General features: G+C 37.5%; 2 protein-coding genes across 3 annotated transcripts in view; one reads left to right on the top strand and one right to left on the bottom strand.

Annotated features, from left to right (window-relative positions):
- Positions 1–983, bottom strand: part of THNSL1 (threonine synthase like 1) — a 26,106-nt gene extending 25,123 nt beyond the window's left edge. Inside the window, exon 1 of the mRNA XM_036760153.1 lies at positions 920–983. The gene's annotated coding sequence lies outside the window, so the exon portion shown is untranslated. The remainder of the gene's footprint in view (positions 1–919) is intronic.
- ENKUR (enkurin, TRPC channel interacting protein) overlaps positions 1–20,192 on the top strand; it is a 27,332-nt gene extending 7,140 nt beyond the window's left edge. Inside the window, exons 2-5 of one of the 2 annotated variants that reach the window (XM_036760155.1) lie at positions 4,101–4,246; positions 5,661–5,887; positions 10,351–10,497; positions 19,788–20,192. In XM_036760155.1, the coding sequence (XP_036616050.1) occupies positions 4,101–4,246; positions 5,661–5,887; positions 10,351–10,497; positions 19,788–19,961 (694 nt within the window). In that variant the 3' untranslated portion in view covers positions 19,962–20,192. The remainder of the gene's footprint in view (positions 1–4,100; positions 4,247–5,660; positions 5,888–10,350; positions 10,498–19,787) is intronic. The other variant, XM_036760156.1, reaches the window with a different exon arrangement.

Raw genomic sequence — 20,192 nt, 5'->3', positions numbered from 1 at the left:
TTGCAGGGAACAGACATCCCAGAGAAGGGAGGAAGAGGAAGAGGAGGAGAAGGGAGGAGAAGGAGGAGGAGAAAGTGTTGAACTGCAAGGAGGTCAGCAGGGCTGGATCAGAGAGTTCATAGAGGGGAGTAGACCAGAAGGCTGGGAAGGTAGAAAGGGACTGGGGTAGAAAGATCTTTAAATGCCAAGTGGAGAGTTTATCTTTGATCCTAGAGGTAATAATAGGGAGCTGAGGAGCAACATGGTCACATCCACACTTCAGAAAAATGTCCTTGGCAGGCTACTGGTGATGAAAGTAAGGAGAGACTTGAGACAGAGATACCAACCAACTTGTCAATGGCTGCTAGACATTTTCTTTTACCATCTCCCTGTTTACCTTGAGTTTTAACTCCTTGTTAGCTATGTTTATCCTTTCCAGTCTAAAAATAATTCTCCTTGGCAGCAAAAAAAAATTAAAATTAAAAAGCCTAGTAATTCTTCCTCTTCTCCATTATCAGCATCATCCCAGCACTAACCCCCAATAACCCCAGACAGCAGTCTCTCTGTCAAAGCTCTTCCTTTCCCCAAAATAGCTTTTTTAAAATTACCCTGCTTTTAGTAATTCTTAGCATTCTTTACTAACATCAGCTCATTCTAAAGTTTAGTACTCCTTGGGCTATCCAGGATCATTCCACACTTGGTCTTTCATTCTCTTTTACCTATCTTTCCTTGCTTGCAAGTCAAGAAAAGTATACGTCTTTCTAAAGCAAATATGATCAATCGAATACTTGTACATTCACATTATTCCTTTAGATAACTATAGGCTTTTTTCTTTCTGGTGGCATTATTTGTCTTTGTAGCTTCAAAATATCATTTCTGAGAGCCTGTCCATCTCCCCTAGATTGACTTTCCCTGTAGAATTTAGGCCATGAAATCCTACCTGTCTTTTCCTTGAACCTTTGAAGTTTGTCTTCCAAAAATCTAGGGCACAAGTCAGATTGATCCCTGGCTTTCCTCTTCCCTCTTCTATTAATTCTCAATGGAGTGGTAGTAATTTACCCCCAAGATTTCCATCACGTTTACTTCAGCAACCAGTGCTGATGAAAATCAGAAAATGGTCTTGTACTCCCACACATTAAAATATATTTACAAAATTTTAATTACAAAACTTTATCAACAGAATGCTCTGGAACTGAGCAAAAAATAGAGAAATAGATCGATGGAATTGAATTACATACACAAGACATTTAACCAAATGTAAACAAAAGATTAATGTTTGACCTACCTATAAAAAATAAAACCTGGGGAAAGAATTCATTATTTGACAAATGTATTTGGGACAAATTGGTTGATAATTTTTCCATGGAATTAGATCCACTTTTTACATCACACGCTGAAGCAAATTCCATTTGGATAATAGATTTAAAATTTTTTACAACTATAAAAAGATGGCATAATATTTAGCTCAGTTGCAGAAAAGAACTGACTTTTCCCTAAAAGAAATATTTAGAAGGAATTATTAGGACTTGACTATATGAAAATCTGTTCCAAAAAATATTGTAATTAAAAATAAGAGATTGGGGGAAATTATAGCAAATTTAACAAAAACTTCACATCCAAAATATATGAGGAACTATTTAAAATTTTAAAAGGCAACTCCCAATTCATGATACATAAATGATCAAATGACATGAACAGATTTCACAAGAGGCAACATATTGTTAATAATCACTTTAAAAAATATTCATCCTCATGAATAATCACAGAAATATAAATTAAAATTGTGTTCATCCTCATTCTTACTAAATGGGCACACATAGAAAATTTTAAAGCAAAGAAACTATATTGGTTTATTGTAGAAAGCAATCCAATAGTATTCAGTAAAAATTACAAAAATAATCATACCCTCCGAGGAATTTGCAAACGTTATACCATAAAATATTTTTTTAAAAAGGCTGTCTTTTCAAATGTTTTCATAATAGCAATATTTGTAATTGCAGATAATTGGAAGCAACCTAAATGAACAAAAATAAGGAGGTGGTTAAATTGTGGTACATTAATGTAACAAAATTAATGCAATTAAGAACAGGCATCATGAATATTTAAAACCCTGTAAAGCCCTTTAGGAAATGCTGCCAAGAGAAAAGAAACCAGGGAGCAGAGCCCATGCCTATTTCAACAGCAGGAGAGGAAAAATGATAATGAATGAACAAAAAAATCTTAATAGAGATTTAAGAGTGACTAAAAATTTATGACATTTTCTACATTGGAATTAATTTACATGTAAATAATTACAGTTCAAATTAAATTGCATCGATGTTCAGTATTAAATTTATAAAATTTTTTTAATTGTCAGCTTCTGCTTTTTGGTTTGGGATGGCATTCCAACAGATGTCTAGATAATTGAAGGTCTCCCATCACTATTCTGTCGTGTTTCTCTCCCAGGCTTGTAATCTGTTTCCAAAACACGTCATTTATTTTCCCCTTCTGTCTGACTATTCTATAATAAACTCCAGTGGCTACATAGCTTCAATTTCTGTATTTTATTTTTAAATCGTCACCCAAATGTCTGTTACCATTCTTCTCCTCTCTGGCTCCTGGATTTCATCACATGAGTATATCTTCTTAGCACTTTGCTACTCTACTCATCTTCTCCACCCAACACACACACACACACACACACACACACACACACACCAGCCTTTTGTGCCAGATATGTATTCAGTCAAAGGTTGCAGTTTACTGAGTCTCAATGAATGATATCTATAAGGTGAAATTTTCTTTCTTGAGTTAAGTAACTGTAGTTAATCTAATTTGTTACCAGTTGTGGCTAAGCCCCTGAAGCTATGGATATCATTGTTGACTCCTTTTTGTCTCCTGAGAATTCTAGGTACCTTCTACTGATATTTTTCCACATTTTAGCTACTCTCTATGGTATCTAGTTTAGTGTGTGTGTGTGTGTGTGTGTGTGTGTGTGTGTGTGTGTGTTGTGTATGTAGGCAGTTTTCTTTTTCAAGTCTTTCCCTTTCAGTTTAAAATACTTTTTATTAGATTTTCATCACTTAGGAAAATACATTCTTACTGACCTTTATTGGACTCAGAAGCCCATCATTCCTCTATTATAGCCATGGTCCAGCTCATTGCTGACTGGAGAAATCAGGGGAACCATCGTAAAGAAAATGTCATATGAATATTCCCATAGATACTTATCTGTTGTTGTTTTTTTTAATGATATATTTTGAATCATGTGCTTCAGACCTGAGGTGAACAGATGGGCCATTTCTTGCAATTGTACTGTTTCTAACTTTTTATAACCCACTGAAACCACAAATTGTTTAGAATTTGAAATAATTTGCTCCTTTGCTGTTAGACATTTGGTCATTTTGTCAGAATAATTCATTTTTAAAAAAAAATTGACCATTTCAGTAATACCGTATATTTGTAACTCTAATAATACTAAAATCCCATGAACATGGATGTACAGCATTTAAACCAAATATGAATAGCCAGATTAAAAAAAAAGACTAACTGTAGGAAGGCAAATAAGACTTTAGGGAAGGATCTACTATAGAATTCGCTTAAATGGAAGACTCCTTTGATGCATTTAAAATATGATTTGATTTTTTTTAAAATTTGACCTCAATATAGCTTTCAGGAATAATACATATTGTAAATCCTGAGATACAGCTTTCAGGCAATAGTATAACTAGGAAAAGGAAATATAGCCTAGTCCTAAGGGAGTAGGCAAGGAGGAACAGTTTGATAGTAGTCTCTTTCCCGCTGAAGAGCTTCCCAAATGGCACTTCTGGAGAATAGTGTCCGGGTATCATTCTGTCCAAGATACGGCTGAGTTACTTTAATGCCTAGCTTATTAAGTTCACTAGCATACATAGCCACTTCCACACAGACTCTGACCTGAACTATTAGCAGATTTCTACCCTTGCATGTGGCTGCCCTGGACACTAAAACCTCACTATGTATTGGTAATTTAGTAACGTTTGATGGTGACTCCCTTACATAAGTACAGAAGATTTAATTTGCTGAAAATCAGTGCGTTTTCACTGTTAGAAATGATTTAAATAAAAAAAATGCTGAATACTTGGACTTCTTTTTAATTCAAGGTATGTATCAATATTTAAGGAAACTGTGAAAAATGAGTTACAGAAAGGTAAAACTGCGTGGAAAACCATGGGGCCAGCAAAAGTTGATGTGCCTTCCCCAAAAGACTTCCTGCAGAAACGTCCAAAGGCACCCAAGCCAGCACTCAGTAAGTAACACCCATTTCATGTATTAAATATTAGAAGTGTAAAGCAAATATTGTTTAATATATTAAAATATTGGTGAGTATTATGTATGTTTTAGATGTGTAAGATGTTAACTTTGCACTTAAATACTAAACATAAAATTGGAAATTTACATGAGTAGATGAAGGAAGATAGTGGGCAAAGGAGAAAATGTAAGTGATTAGCACAAGAAACCACAATAGATGGTGTGTGTGTGTGTGTGTGTGTGTGTGTGTGTGTGTGTGTGTGTTTTTCAATATTGCCCATTTAATAGGCATTAATAAATACTTGACTGTTTTACACCATATTATAGCTTAAAAAAAAAAAGCTTATGGGCAGAGAGATTAAGTGATTCACAGATCCTAAGGATTAAAGATGGAATTTGAACCCAGCACTCTCACTACTGACCCCTAGTGCATCTAACAGTGCGCATTAATACAAGTCTGTGGAATTACATTGCCAGAAAGCTGAGTTTATCAGGGCTGGCTCCTAAAGACAATGTCAAGTAAATATAAGATGCAGAATGTGGGTAATGGAAAAGAAAACTTTCAAGGAATGGCCAGATAATTAGTGTGTGAAAGGATCAGCCAGAAGGAGTTTAGGAAGGTCAGTGAGATATACCAAATTACAACCTTACCCATCTGCTTGGAGACAGCCTTTAGAATACCTAACAATTATATGGAAAAGGTATATGTTCATATGAAGACACTTTTAAAGACTATCTGCTGTATTTTTAAATTAATAAAGTGGTTTGGGCTTTTTAAGCATTAAACAACTGTTCAATTGATTTGTGGACTTTTATGATCCTTTTCCTCTGACAAAACAAATATTAAATTTTAAAAAAGACACATTTCATCCATAATCCTGAAAAAATTCATCTTCTTAAGGAGCCTAAACAGGAGAAGGTGAAGTTTTATTTTATATATCTCAATTTATATAGTTAACAATCATATAGCCCTTTAACGTTGGCCGATCCCTTTGCAGGTATTTCATTTGACCCTCAGAGCATCCCTGACATAGGTGCTATCATTGTCCTCATTTTACAGTTGAGGAAACTGAGCCTAAGAGAAATTATGTGATATGCCCACAGTCACGAGGCTAGGAAATGTTCGAGGCAGCCTTCACATTTGGGTCTTTCTGTGTCCAGTGCTCTCTTTACTAGGACACTTAGCTACCAGTAAAACAGCTACTAGACATATGATAAAACCTTTATTGCTTTATCTTCATACCTCATATGCTTTATATTTTGTATTCAATACATGGATTTATTATGGTATATTTAATTTTATCATATATCATAAAAATCTTTCATTTCTAGTTTGTTGCCCTTAAAATACTTGAAAATCTTTGTATTAATAGTTTTCTGTCTGTAATACTGACAAGGAATTTTATGTTTAGGTGACAAAAAGCCTGATATGAATGTAGCAAAAAAACCTCCTGTGCCACGGAGGAGTGATCATCCAATTATGGGAATTCAGAGTGGAAAAAACTTTATAAACACAAATGCAGCTGATGTCATCATGGGGGTGGCCAAGAAGCCTAAACCCATTTATGTTGACAGAAGGACTGGAGACAGACATGGCCTGGAACTTTCAGGACTTGTTCCAAAATACATCAACAAAAAGGTGACAATGGTGTTAAAGGCTTAAGACCCATGAACATTTTAAATTAGCATTAATAATTATTTCATGCATTAACATATATTATACTTTGCGGGTTATAGTGGAGAAAGAGCTGGACCTGGGGGTCAGGAAAACGTGGGTTCAACTACTGACTTACTCATGCTGACCACACCACTTAACTTCTCAGCATCCTCAAGCAATAGCCCCAAAGACAAGTGAATACCAGGATAGTTGGTGATCTGCATTGATTGAAGGACTTTATTCACTAAGATTTCTTTACAACAATGAAATCCCAATTCAGAACAAAAAAAAAGTTCTATCAAAGGACCTTCTGCCAGCCTTCCCCTGTAGCTGAATTTAGCCCAAATGTGTGATGGAATCTATTTATCATTGGGAACCATGATTGAATCTCCATACTTAGTTGAGTAAATGAAAGCCATAATTGTTTGGCATGTTTCCAATTATATGAATTGTTAAATAGTTCTAATTAACCTCCTCTTGGACTATGACTATTATAAATATTAAAAGACAAACCTGTGAGAAAAATTTTTTAACTAATTTATCAATCATTTTGCAAGAATATAGGAGCAAAATGGTGAAAATATGGGGGATACAGCTCTAGAACCACTTGACCCATCAGTGTGAAAGTTATGCAATGGGGAATAAAGAATTAACATTACTTAATAGGACAGTTTGTTTGTTTTTGCAGAGAAGGGGGACAAGACCCTGAGAATATCTGACGAAATTTCCATTGTTTCTGGACACTGAAAAATAGTGTGCTTTGTCCCAAAAATAATTTTCATGACTGAGTTTTGTAGAAGAATAAAAATGCATAGGTGGACAGATTTAAGTTTATATGGCCTGCTTTCCTGAGGAAAAAAAATTAAACCATCTGTATATTTGTCACTGGTCCCCTTCATCTACATTTTCTAAATTCACAAGTAATTTTTCAAGTTTATATTGTTAAATATAAGAACAGACCACAGAAGTACAGTTTAGTGCATTGTAACAATAACACACAAAATTGTAGTGGCAATGCAGGTAAATGGGCAAGGCATTAACAGGAAGGCCAGAAGTTATTGTCAGAATTTATTGCTAACTCTCAAAGGTCTTCCTACCTAATGATTTTGTCAGAAGATTCTAGATAGTAACACAGGATGTAGATTGAAGACTTTACTCTTAAAGAGCATACATGAATATATAAGGATATGCAAGTGGTTATGGACCTTTTTACAGTCAAAATTTCCAAGAATAATAGTCCTAAAGATCAAAGCTATATTCTAAGGGCACTAAAGCTATGTTTATCTGAAGTTTGTGCTTAAAAAACAAATTGCATGTTCTACATACAGCCAAAATATACAAAATCATTAGCATGCATGTTGAAAGTTACCACTTAAGTCTGATATCTTGATGAAGTGGAGTCCAATAATACACCAACAAAGTCAAAACTAAACCAAGGACAGCATGTCTTTGGGAGACTGAAAAACAGAATGGAACATCAAGATTTGAATTCACCATAAATGTCACAGGCAGCATCTCTTTGGGGTGGGGAGGAGGATCATCTATTATATTAAACATGAATTAGCAAGGTCAACCTTTTGATAATTATAAAAAAAGCATTTCACTTAGTTCACCAAAATATTTCCCTAAAGGACTTTCCAACCTGGTATTTTTATTAAGCTCATATAAGATTCCTTAAGAAATGTAACTATAGAAATAATTAACTTTGTTTGAAATAAAGTTAGTAATCTTTGTTGTTGTCAAGTGAGGCATAAAATGGAGAAATATGGTTACTAAAAGTGTTCGCCTTTTTAATTGTTATAACATAAAAATTCCAAATAGAGGAGTACTGTATACAAATAAGTAGTGTATGTCTGTGTGTATAGTCTGTGTGTATGTGTGTGTATGTATATATATATGTATTATATATACATATATCTATATACATGTAAGTAGGTAAGAGGCACAGTATATGTCTGTGTGTATAGTATATGTGTGTATATATATATATACATATATGTGTGTATATATATATATGCATGTATAGAGAGACAGAAAAGAAAGAAAGAGGGGGCAGCTAGGTGGCGCAGTGAGTAGAACACCGGCCCTGGAGTCAGGAGGACCTGAGTTCAAATTTGGCCTCAGACACTTGACACGTGTACTAGCTGTGTGACCTTGGGCAAGTCACTTAACCCCAATTGCCCTGACAAAAGAAAGAAAGAGAGAGAGAAAGAAACAAAGAAAGAAAAAAAGAAAGAAGAGAGAAAGAAAGGAAAGGAAAAAGGAAAGAGACAGCAAGGTAGCACAGCAGCTAGACCACTAAGCCTGGAGTTGGGAAGACCTGAGTTCAAATACGGCCTTAAACATTTACTATCTGTGTGACCCTGGGCAAGTCACTTAATCTCTGTCTGCCTCAGTGTTCTCAGCTGTCAAATAGAATGACAACAGTACCTATCTCCCAGGGTTGTTAAAGGGATCAAATGGGATAATATTTGTGAAGAGCTCACTTAGCACATGCCTGGCACAAAGCACAGTAGACACTTCATAAAAGCTTATTCATTTATGTGAGGCTGACTAATTGATATCAACTGATAGTCATGGAAGAAGCATACAGGTAGGGGCTTATGAATTATAGCATTATAGAGATACCTCAACAGTCCTCTGGGACCCCTAGCACAGAGGGAAGAAGTAGCAGCCCTCCTCCCTGCAGGACAAGTAGAGGGGTGAGTTGGGAGAGTGGTTCCAGAGCACTTACTGTATTTGACCAGAAAAGATAAAATAACAGATGGAGATTCTGAGGGCCGCTTTGATGTCCACAGAATACTAAAACGCCTACAAAAAGACAGTATGTCGTTCACTTATTACAGATTTATGGGAAAACATGGAGAAGAGCTGCACAGGACGAGAATTCATGTATCATTTGTAATCTGTACTATTGGATACAGTGTCCATGTGAGTGATATCAAGGGTAATTGACATATTGATGTTTTGACCAAGTGCAATTCATCCAGTCCATTAGCACCAAAACATTGTTAAACGCAAAACAACTTCATTTGGGTAGGGCTCATGTGAAGAAGCAATCAGTTAATAAAAATTTATTAAGTGCCTCCTTTGTGCCAGGCACTGGGCTAAGCACTTGGGATAGAAAGAAAGGAAAAAGACAACTTTATGCAAGCTCTAATTAATAGGAAGTTTTTGCTCACACCAAGCCTAAGGTTGTATCTTTCTAACTTCCACCTATTACTCTTACGTTTGCCTAATGAGGCCAAGCAGAATAAATCTAATTTCTCTAACAGATGACATATCCTGTCAGATATTTAAGGATAGCTATCAGCCACCTCCAGTCAAGTCTTTTTTACTTCAAGCTAACGATCCCCAGTTTCTTCTCAGAGTTTCCTGTGGCATTCAAATCAAAGATCCTATCCTGGTCTCTCAATAAGTAAGCCACTTAATCAGTAAATAAAGTCCTACTATATGCCAGCACTGTGCTAAGCAGTGGGGATGCAAAAAGAGGCAAAAGGCAGTTCGTACCCTCCCAGAACTCACAGTCTGCTGGGGGAGATAACATGGAAGCAGATGTATATGAAGCAAGTTGTATATAGCAGGGGGAGCCATGGGAGGTACAGTAGGGTTGTCTAGAACAAGAGAGGACCCAGTTGAGGTCGCATGACATAAAGTTGTAGTGGATCGAATCAGAATGGTTGTATGATTTTTCTCCATCTTTGTTCGGCAGCACATGTTTAGTAGGAGTAAAGACAGAGAGTGGTAGGAGAGATCCAAGGCTGAAACTTGGCTGCGTGTAATCAGTAGTGTAAGGGAGCTAGGGATTCAAGAGATGAGGACAGTGTGGAGTTGAATTAGTACACTGAGGAATCAAGATGGGAAAAAGAGGAGAAAATCGAGGGGTCAAAATATCAGAGGGCATAGTATGGATGAAAAAAGTGAAAAAGCCAATAGATTGTGATTGGATGTGGGGATTTCAGAATTCTTGAACGTAAAGGTGGCACATTTGTGGGTGATGGCATGATCAAAAGAAAGCTCAATCTGTTGGGTAAGCCAAATGTCCATGCATGATCCAGAAGTGGGCAAATCAGGTAACAATAATGAGCCGATAGCAGAGAAAAACCAGGGTAGTCATTTCTGCTCTCTTAAAAATGGGAATCAAATGGTCCCAGTGAGGAGAAAATAATTTAGTCAAGAGGTACCATTTTGAACAACGGCTAGAATCAAATGGGAACAATTATGTCTTTAAGATATTCCGTGCCAAACAAATCCAACAATGTTTTTATTTTCTTCTCAGTCACGTATAGAGTCATAGGACTTAGAAGGAGATGGGCCTTGGAGTTTAATACCTTACTTTTGCAGATGACAAGACCAAGGATTTTGATAGCATACTGGCAAAGGGAAAACAGATTGAAATATGCCTATAGTGATCATCTGAAATATTTTTCTCAAAATCCTTTCAGGATTATGGCATTATTCCTGATTATATATGTAAGCGAAATGAGGACGTTAAAAAACTGCAAGAAGAATACGATAGCTACGTGCAGGCAAATCTGAAGAAGGCGGCCATGAAACGTCTCTCTGATGAGGAGAGGGATACAGTTCTTCAAGTGAGTACTGGGGAGCACAGATTTATTCCAGACTCTCTGAAACATCCCTGAAATATTCCAGTCCTCAGTTTCATTTCCGAAAGCAGGAAAATATGCATTGGAAATAGTGACAACTCTAGAAAATCCTCTACTTTTTGGAGGGGAAAAGAATAGTCACATGTTTGTTTATTGAATCGAGCTCTCATCTTCAATTTATTCTTTCTAGGCATGTGCTGAAGAACTATAGTAAACACATCTTGCCCTACAAATTTGTCTTTTTGCTTTCACTCTTATACTTTTATCTTTCTAAAGAATACCATCCTAGGATTCGCTATTTCTCACTAGATGGAGCTCTATAATAGATCTACAGTGTCATGGTAGCTGCACCTAAACAAAACTATAATATGAAACAAACTTCACACTTTTCAAACAACCTAATCCTCAGTTTCACATTTTTCCTCTTGCCATGGAATCCCACAGATTTAAAGACTAATCTATAATAGAACTTTTTAAAACAAAGACTTACATGAGGCAAATTTAACTTATATTTGGACTTAGAATTATAGTATCTTTAGAAAGGCTAAAGGCATATTTTTGTGTTTTCTTTTTTAAAACTTGTGGGGTACACCCTCTATTTCTTCCTAATTTATTTTAAAAGTGCATTAAAACATACTGGTATAGGCCTATATAGGTTTATCATGATCATAACATCAGCAACAACTTTTTATTTGGATGCTTATAATCCTTGGTCCTTTATACTGAGCATGTAAAGAGACACAATCACTTCTCTGCAGGGGCTGTTAGATAGTAACAAGCCATATAAATAACAAGATTAATAATACCAAAAAGTAACACATGCTCCTCGCAAATGAGTGGTACAGTCAGTAGGTGGTACCATAAATGGAGGGTATGAGCATGGAGGGCTGGCATAGGGAAAGGCTTCATGGAGCATATTGGACGTTAGCTGATCCTGAAACAAAATAAGTGTTTAGATAAGAGGAAGAGGGTATTCTGGATGGGTGGAATGGAATAAGGAAAAATACACAGCCCAAAATGTCCCTGGCATATTCAGGGAACTGTTAGTAGACCAATTTGGATGGAGGGGAATATCGGGGAGGCTCTGGGATGTGGCTGGAAGGACACTGGACAAGACCCTGAATGTGGAATCAATGGACTTGGCTTCAAGTATCCATTTTACCAGCTGTATGATCTTTAGCAAGTTACTTCAGCCCAACAAGTTTAACTTACTCATTGGTAAAATGGGGTTAATTGTAATATACGACTTACTTGAGAGGGTTACTGTGAGCATCAAGGGAGATCACGCACGTAAAACATTTTGCAAATCTTAAAACGAAACATCAGCCATATTGGAGCCTGATGGGAGATGAAGTGGACAGGGGCAACACCGTGAAAGAGCTTGAATCCAGGTTGGTGTTTGTTTGTACTTGATTGACATAGGGCATATGAGAGCCTCAGGCCAACATCCATGAAGCCTAGTTTTAAGCAAATGATTGTTAACAGTGGGAATGAAATGAAAGGGGGAGGTTTTAAAGTCCAGACAGCGTTCACCTTCTAATGGGGAAGAAGACGCATAGGGAAGGTTTCAGCTGTAAGTCAGATGGAGAAGTCCCAAGGTCCTTAGTGTGCAGCAACAAAGCAGATGCCGGTGCTTCTTCTTTAATGCCATTTCCATTGATAAAGATGATATGAGTTTCTAATGTTGAACCACTTGACAATGCTAAGGACTCTGGGAGTCAGAACCTTCCTTTCTTGGAGTTTGGCAGCAGAGGCTGGAGCCTCCCCAGGATCATGGCCGAGGGCACTGGGCTGGAAGCAGTGCTTCTCCCAAGGCTCTTGGACTCAGGGTCCTGGGCTATCTCTGTCAGGGTCGGAGGTGGGAAATGGTAGTCAAGGTGGTGGTGGTGGTTTGACTTGTCTGGGCCATGCTGTCTCGTGCCTTTCCCTCAGAGTGCCTTGATACTCCAACTAGGCTAGCTTGGGGGAGGGAGGTAGCAGTTGAGCTGCCTTCTTGGATGATGACTGTGAACGCTGGGCTTGGAAGTAGAACCCTTGGTTGGGGTGGTGGGGGTGCGAGCAAAGGTTGTCATTCCCATGGCTCTTCTACCTACCTGTCTGAGGGTGGTGACACTTGTTTCTGGTGGTAATGAGAAAAGTGGGCCCGCCCTCCACAGTGATTTCTCCCATCCATGACAGCTGTGAGGGCTGGACTGGGAATAGCTTTGGTGGTTTGTGGAAACTGCTCTTCCCAAGCTCTTAGGCTCAGGATTCAGGGCTGTTTTCATCAGGATCTGAGGAGGGATGGTGGTCAAGGTGGTGGTGTGTTTTGACTTGCTTGGCCCATGTTGCTTCCTGTCTCTCTCTCAGGGTTCTTTGCTACTTCTGCTGCACTGGTCTGCCTGCCTTGTGTGTGGTAGCTAGTTACAAAATATAAATAATGTATATTTATAAACTAATTGTCTAAGTGTTTTGCTTGGTATTAATTTTACCACTTTTTTCCTGTGACGTTTTATGTCATTACCAGTCTTAACTTTTTATATCTTTGCTCTAATATTGACAAGGTGAAAGATAATTTTAAATCAGTCAAAAACATTTTTAAGTGCATGCTCTGTGCCAGATGATGTAATAAGCAAAAATGTAAAGATGATATAATAATGCAAAAAAGGAAAAACTGTCCTTACTCCCAAGGAGCAAAGATTCTAATGGGAGAGACTATATGTAAATATCTTGACACATATAAACATGTATATGCAAGTATATGAAGGTAATATGAAAGGGTCTTGGAAAGACCAGGAAAAGCCTCCTTTGAACTGAGCCTTGAAGAAAGATAGGGAAATAAGAAGCTCTGGCAATAGGGGGAAATAGCCAGTGTAAAGGCCAGGAGATGGGAGGTGGTGTCATGTTCTAGGAACCACAAGTAGGCCAGAACAGCTGGATGATAGTGGAGGGGAGTGAGGTATTAAAAAGGATAGAAAAGGATAAGAAGGGTTGGGAAGGGGCAAAGAGCTTTAAAAACCAAATACAAGAGTTTATATTTGATCTTGAAAGCAATAGCCAATCACTGGAGCTCATTGGACGGGGGGTGACATGGACAGACCCATGCTTTAGAAAAGTCACCATGGCAGCTGACTTGAATTGAAGTGACTTGAAGTGAGAGGAGATGAGTAAGGAGACCAATCAGAAGACAACTTAGTAGTCCACCCTAGAGATGATGAGGGCCTGAAGTAGTGTCTTGGCTGTATGTATGAAGATGTATATGGAGATATATATGAGAAATGCTATGAAGGTAGAAATAACATGATTTGGCAATAGATTGGGTATGTGGGATTAGTGAGAATGAGTGGTTGGGGATGATACCAAGGTTGTAGACCTGGGTATTCTAAGAATGGCGGTTCCCTTAGCAATGATAGGAAAGTTCTAAAGAGGCAAACATTTGGGGGAGATAGTGAGCTCTGGTTTGGGTGGGTTGAGCTTGAGATGCCTTTGGGACGTCCAGCTTGAGATATGCGGGAAGCATTTGGAGATGCATTACTATAGCTCAGCAGAGAGAGTAGTGCTACATACAGAGATCTGGGAATCATCTGCATAGAAGGGATCATGGGAGCTAATGAGATCAGTAAGAGAGACAGTATAGAGCAAAAAGAGAAGCAGATCCAGGCCACAGCCTTGGAGGACATCCACAGTTAGAAGGTAAAATGGACAAAGAGCCAGCAAAGTAGACTGAGAAGTGTTTGGACAGATAGGAGGAGAACCAGGGGAGAGCAATATCACAGAAATCTAGAGAGGAGGGAGTACTCAAAAGCCGGTGATCTACAGTGTCACATGCTGCAGCGAGGTCAAAAAGGATGAGGACTTGGCCGTTAAAAAGTCACAGATAATTTTGGAGCGAGCAGTTGCAATTAAATGGTGAGGTGGGAAGCCATGTTACAGAGGTTGTGGAAGAGATTGGGAAGAGAGGAACACCAAATACACATGGCTTTTTCAAGGAGTTTCACCGGAAAAGTAGGGAGAGCTACAGGGGGATAGCCAGAGGACATGATGAGAGAAAATGAAGTTTGGGGTTTTTTGGTTTTATTTTTTAATTTCAAGGATGGAGACATGAACAACAGATAGGGAAGGATATGACTAGGTGATATTAGAATTGCTGGATTCTGAGATGCCTAGAGAAGTTGGGACAGGATGGGATGGACAGGGTTGGCCTTGGTAAGGCCACCTCGTCATCTGAGATCAGACTGAAGGAGGAGAAATGAAAGGGGAACACTTGGCTGATAGTCTCAGTTTCAGAGGGTGAAGTGTGAGGCAAGGGCTTCAGCAGAAAGGGTAGAGGAAGGGTGCTCCTGTGGAGGAGAGATGAGGTTTGGAACAGCCGAACCAAGAAAGAATCGAATGTTTTCTTTGAGGGCCCAGTTGAGATTGGATAATATAAATTTGTAATGGTCCCAGTCAGCAACAGCTTCATGATTTCCTCCAGCTGCTCTAGGAGCAAAAGAAGTAGATTAAGTTGTAATTATGACAAAAAAATTCCTTTGAGTGTGTTTTTCATATACTGAAATTTACTCTCTACAATGCCTGAATCCCATCTGCACTAAATGGTAATAGAGGGAGGCTGAAAATGTTTTTGTAGTTTCCTAAAATGTAAATCCAAGAAATTACTTGGAAATTAGGGAATATGGTTCATTTTTGGCTATCTTCTGCATTTTTCAGGTGAGAAAATATTTCAGAGAAAATGTACTCCCTTGGAGTGGAAAGACAACACACACACACACACACACACACACACACACACACACACACGCACACCCCCTCTGAATGTTCCACAGTTTCCCATTGTGTCTCTCTCGCAAGTGAATTATAGGCTCACAGCTACTAGCAACCTAATGTGACCACTGAAAATGGAGTTTGTTATATCTGCCTTAAAATTCCAATTTAGGAGTATACTGATGCCCATCCTAAGAGCAAATGGTGGAGTCACCACAGCAAGATAGCCACCAGCCTTGTAGGCTCCTAAAAACACCCTTGGATTATTTTCCTTTTGGGGAGTATATAGTACCTCAAATATATGGTTCCATGCCATTTGTGTCCTCTGTCTCCCTGGCAACCTATGTCACTCAATTTGAAATGTTTTGAAAAAAAAAACAGGTAATGCCCTTACGTAGTAAATGTGTGTGTGTGTGTGTGTGTGTGTGTGTGTGTGTGTGCGTGTGTGTGTGTGTGTGTGTGTGTGTGTGCGTGTGTGTGTGTGTAATGTATTTGGGAAAGCCCTCCAACAATTCAGATTAATTGCTATCCATCCTATGCAACTCTCATCCAGGTCATCCCAAGAGTTTGCTACAGGTGATCCACCCAATGTGCTGGAGCAACTCTTTGCCTTCTCTGGACCCTAACCCTACTTTTCCTAAGGGTGCCAGTGGAGCTTTCTGGCCATGTGACCAGCCCATCTTCTCTTTTTGTCATACAATCATTTGATCGATTGCACCCTTTGCTCCTGTTCTTTGCAATTTCTTATTGGTTATGTATTGCAGCCTTCCCACATCCAACATTCATCTTTCCACTACCATCTGTGTGAAGCCCATTTTTACTTCTTCAGAGGCAGTAATGTTCCAGGTCTGGCTACTATACATCAAGCCTTTCTATGACAGAAGTTTGGGGTCAGTAAAACTGCTTTGCATTCTCCCAAAAGCAATCCTGCATGCCTTCCTCCTTTTCAACTCTGGACCCAATTCCTTGTTCATATATATTATCTGTCCCAGATATAGAAAGGATTCTTAACTTTTTTTGTTTCAAAGGCCCCTTTGAAAATCTAGTGAAGTATATGTACTCCTCATAAAAATGTTCTAAATGCATAAAATAGGTTAACAAAGAAAACCAATCATATTGAAATGCAGTTATCAAAATATTAAAAATTAAAAGTTCATAGACCCCAGGTTAAGAACTACTTGCATTCAGATGCATATTGAACTCTGAGCAATGGGGTTTTTTCATCTAGTTGGTCTTTCTTTTGCAGATGGACAGGTCAGACTCCTTAGAGTGATTACAAGTTTCTTTCAGGAGGATCAGAAATGTTAGCATTTGATGCACCCAAACAATGGCATCAGCAAATAGCAACATCTTAAAGACCTCACCACCCACAGGGAAGCCTTCCTTAACCTATACTCTGTTCTAGATTTCCTCCATCAGAGGGGCAAATACTTTTGCAGAGTGTACACTTCCCTGTTTTCTCCTTGCATGATTTTTATTATCAGATTCAATCTGTCTGCTTTTCCTGTCTCTGCTCTTTTTAAAATAGCAAATACAGGTAAGGAAAAAGAAAAATGCTTCCATCAGAGATAGGAAAAAAAAAACACTTGTATGGAAGACATTGAAAAAGTTTTTTTTTTGTTTTTTTCAAATGGCAACATTTAAACTTATGGTCAAGGCTCTAACTTAATAATATGGACTATCAGAGATGAATCCTTTGTTATAATTTAGTTTTATCTTCTGATTTTGATATCGCGTTAAGTTCAGCAAATTTTTATTAAGGCCCTATTATGTGCATTGTCTTGAGTGCTGAGGATACAAAGATGAAATAAGAAGTAAACCCAGCCCTCAGGGAGTTTACACTCTTTGTAGTGAAGACACATACACAAATAGGTTTAATGCAAACTAGAACAGAAGTATTTACATAAGAGAAGTCCAAAAAATCGGTATGAAAAGTTGAAAGAGGGAAAGATCACTTATATTGTGGGTATCAGGTCAGGCTTCGTGGTAAATATTGAAGAAAGGGAAAAATTTCAATAGCTGAGCATTTTCCAGGGAAAGAGAATGGATTGACTGTTCTTGACAGGTGTGAGTGAAAGAATTCACAATGGTAAGCTTGTAAGAGAGAGTAGTAAAAGATTGGGAAGTGATAAGTAGCCAAGTTTGGTTAGAACATGAGTATATGAAGGAATGGCAATCTTAAATGGCTGGAAAGGTAGATGGAAGCCAAGCTATGGAAGGCCTTGACTGCCAGGATAATGAATGTGTATTTCAATTTATATTGGGTAAAGAGTAAGGAACTCCTGGGCTCTGCTTCTGTTTCTGCCTTTTGTTTGTTGTTCATGCTATTTTTAAGCAGGGAAATGATATAATCCGATCTGTGTAGAAGGAAGTTTATTCTATGAATAGTGCCAGGGACGAAATGAAGACGGGAGAAACTGGAGGTAGGAAGAGTAGAGAAGCAACTATTACCACAATCTCAGAAAAAATGAGGAAGGCCTGAAATAGGATAGCAGTGGATAGATAGCATTTGTAAGGAGAGGAGAGAGGAAAGGTAGGAGTTACTTAAGAGGTCACACTTACAAGAATGGATAACTATGTACATGGAGGTTGAAGGTGAGAAAAGAGTCCAAGATGTTCTGATTCTGATGTTCAAATCTGCATGACAGGGAGGATGGTGGTATCAGAAATAAGAAGAGGAAAGAGAGAGATTTTGTTGAGGATATTTTTGAATTTGACATATTTATTGAATATCCAAGTGTAAGCAGACAGCTGGAAAGGAGGGATTGTAGTTTAGGGAAACGATTGAGGCTTGAAATATAGATGGAAATTATCAATGAAGCTGTGGTAGTACATGGGATATCCAAGTGGATACCGTGTAGAAGGTAAGGAGGACAGGGACAGAACTTTGGGTGATACTCACATTTGGCAGTGAAAAGAGGGAGAGTAAGCTAGTAAAGGCTACAGAGGAGGGACAATTGGAGATCTAAGAGAACAATATAGATGAGTGCCATTTCTAGGTAAAGGGAGTCAGAAAGAGGTGGTAAGCATCACTATTATTGTCTGAACAGACCTCAAAATTCATATTGAAAGTCCGTAGGAAGAAATCTTAAAGGCACATTAATACAACTTCCTCATTATCCGGATGAGGAAATAAAAACCTAGAAAGGTTAAGTGAATTTCCCATAATCACACAAGTAAGTGGAAGAGCTGAGATTTGAACCCAGGCCCTCTGACTTCAAATCCATTGCTCTTTCTACCATCCCATGCAATTCCCCTCCATCCCCAGATTCCTTCATAGACAGCTTGCTGGAACATATCTCATATATTATTAGGGATGGACTGTTTACATTATTCTTCTCACCTTAGAATTCTTTCCATTTTAGTTTTACCTTTCCCTCACACCCTCATTGATTTAATTGAGTCAACTCCATTATCTGAGGAATTATCAGTTCTATTCCTCTTTCCTGGACTAACCACAACCCTTTTCAGTCTTTTCTATCTTACTATCATATTCATTTAAGCCCGGAACTAAATCGTTGAGATTTTATGGTATTCTACAATCAGGTTGAAATTTATAATTCAAGAACCTGTTCGGAAAGCTACTAAATCTGTTGAACCCTTTGATGCTATCTTAACACCGTAATAAATCACCACCCCATTTTCCAAGCAATATTTAAAATTCCATGGTTCTTTATTTATTTATGCTTTTATACAAATAAGTATATACGTGTATTGATCTGTGGTGAGCTGTAAAATGTTTTATGCATTAAAATAAGTTCAGTCAGAAACCATTTTTTAAATGGGGACCCACTAATGCTCTGTAACACAAAATTATATGTGTGTGTATATATGATTCATATACATTTATACACATATGCTATATATATTTTTCACATACATACATACACAGAAAGAAAAACAAATTTTAGCTCCTAAGAGATCCATAGCTTTGAATTTATTGTTTTGTGAATGTAAAGCATTAATTAGAATATTAAATGAGCATGTTTATTACCTTTAATAATATTTAAATCACTACAAAGTATGTAGAAAGGGAATTTAAATCTCTTACTGTGGTAGAAGAGCCATATTCCTTGGGCAAAATATATCCCAGAAAATTGAATTTTGGAATTAGTTAGAAAATTCATTTTGTCAAATGGGTAAAAAATATTTTTATGAACTAGTAAAGAATGTTTTTAAATAAATGAAGCCAAATTTGGAAATAAAGTATTTTTAATTCAGAGATCTATTATGCTTTGTTTGAAAATAATAAACATAAGTTACATACAAAACTATTGTTCTGAACTTATTACTACTTTGTTTTATGCTATTTCTAGCTTTAGATGTATGCATTTGATTGATAGTTTTTTTTAAGTGTAGGTACACTAAAAAGATAGCAAATAAATATTCCCAATGAGAGCTGAACACACATCCAAGGACAGAAATTGGCCCTTGTGCAGTATTTTTGTTACTGTTGCCAAGGACTTGATAGAAGTGTACAAAGTGGTTTCTTTTTAGGTTCTTATCAGTTTCCTTTGCATTTCATAAATTTACAGGGCCTGAAAAAGAACTGGGAAGAGGTACATAAGGAATTCCAGTCCCTTTCTGTATTTATCGACTCTCTACCAAAGAAGGTCCGCAAGGAAAGACTAGAAGCAGAGATGAAACAACTGGAACATGACATTGGTGTAATTGAAAAGCATAAGGTCATCTATATTGCCAATAAGTAATGAAGAATTCATTTCAAGTCAGAAAAATACAAGGTGGAAAAATAAAATGAAATCATAACATGCTATTCATGGAAGAAAAATCCTACCAAGAGAACAAAGCGGCAGACTTAAAATAATTAATACATTCTTAAGTCATGTGTAAAGAATAATGTGAATTGTTCACTTTTATGAGATTTTTTTACCAGTGTGAGGATTTCCAAGTTTGAACAAATTAAATTTTGTTGTTCTTTA

This window comes from Trichosurus vulpecula, chromosome 5, assembly GCF_011100635.1.
Source record: "Trichosurus vulpecula isolate mTriVul1 chromosome 5, mTriVul1.pri, whole genome shotgun sequence".
Lineage (NCBI taxonomy): Eukaryota > Metazoa > Chordata > Mammalia > Diprotodontia > Phalangeridae > Trichosurus > Trichosurus vulpecula.
This window is presented reverse-complemented; position numbering and strand designations above follow the sequence as displayed.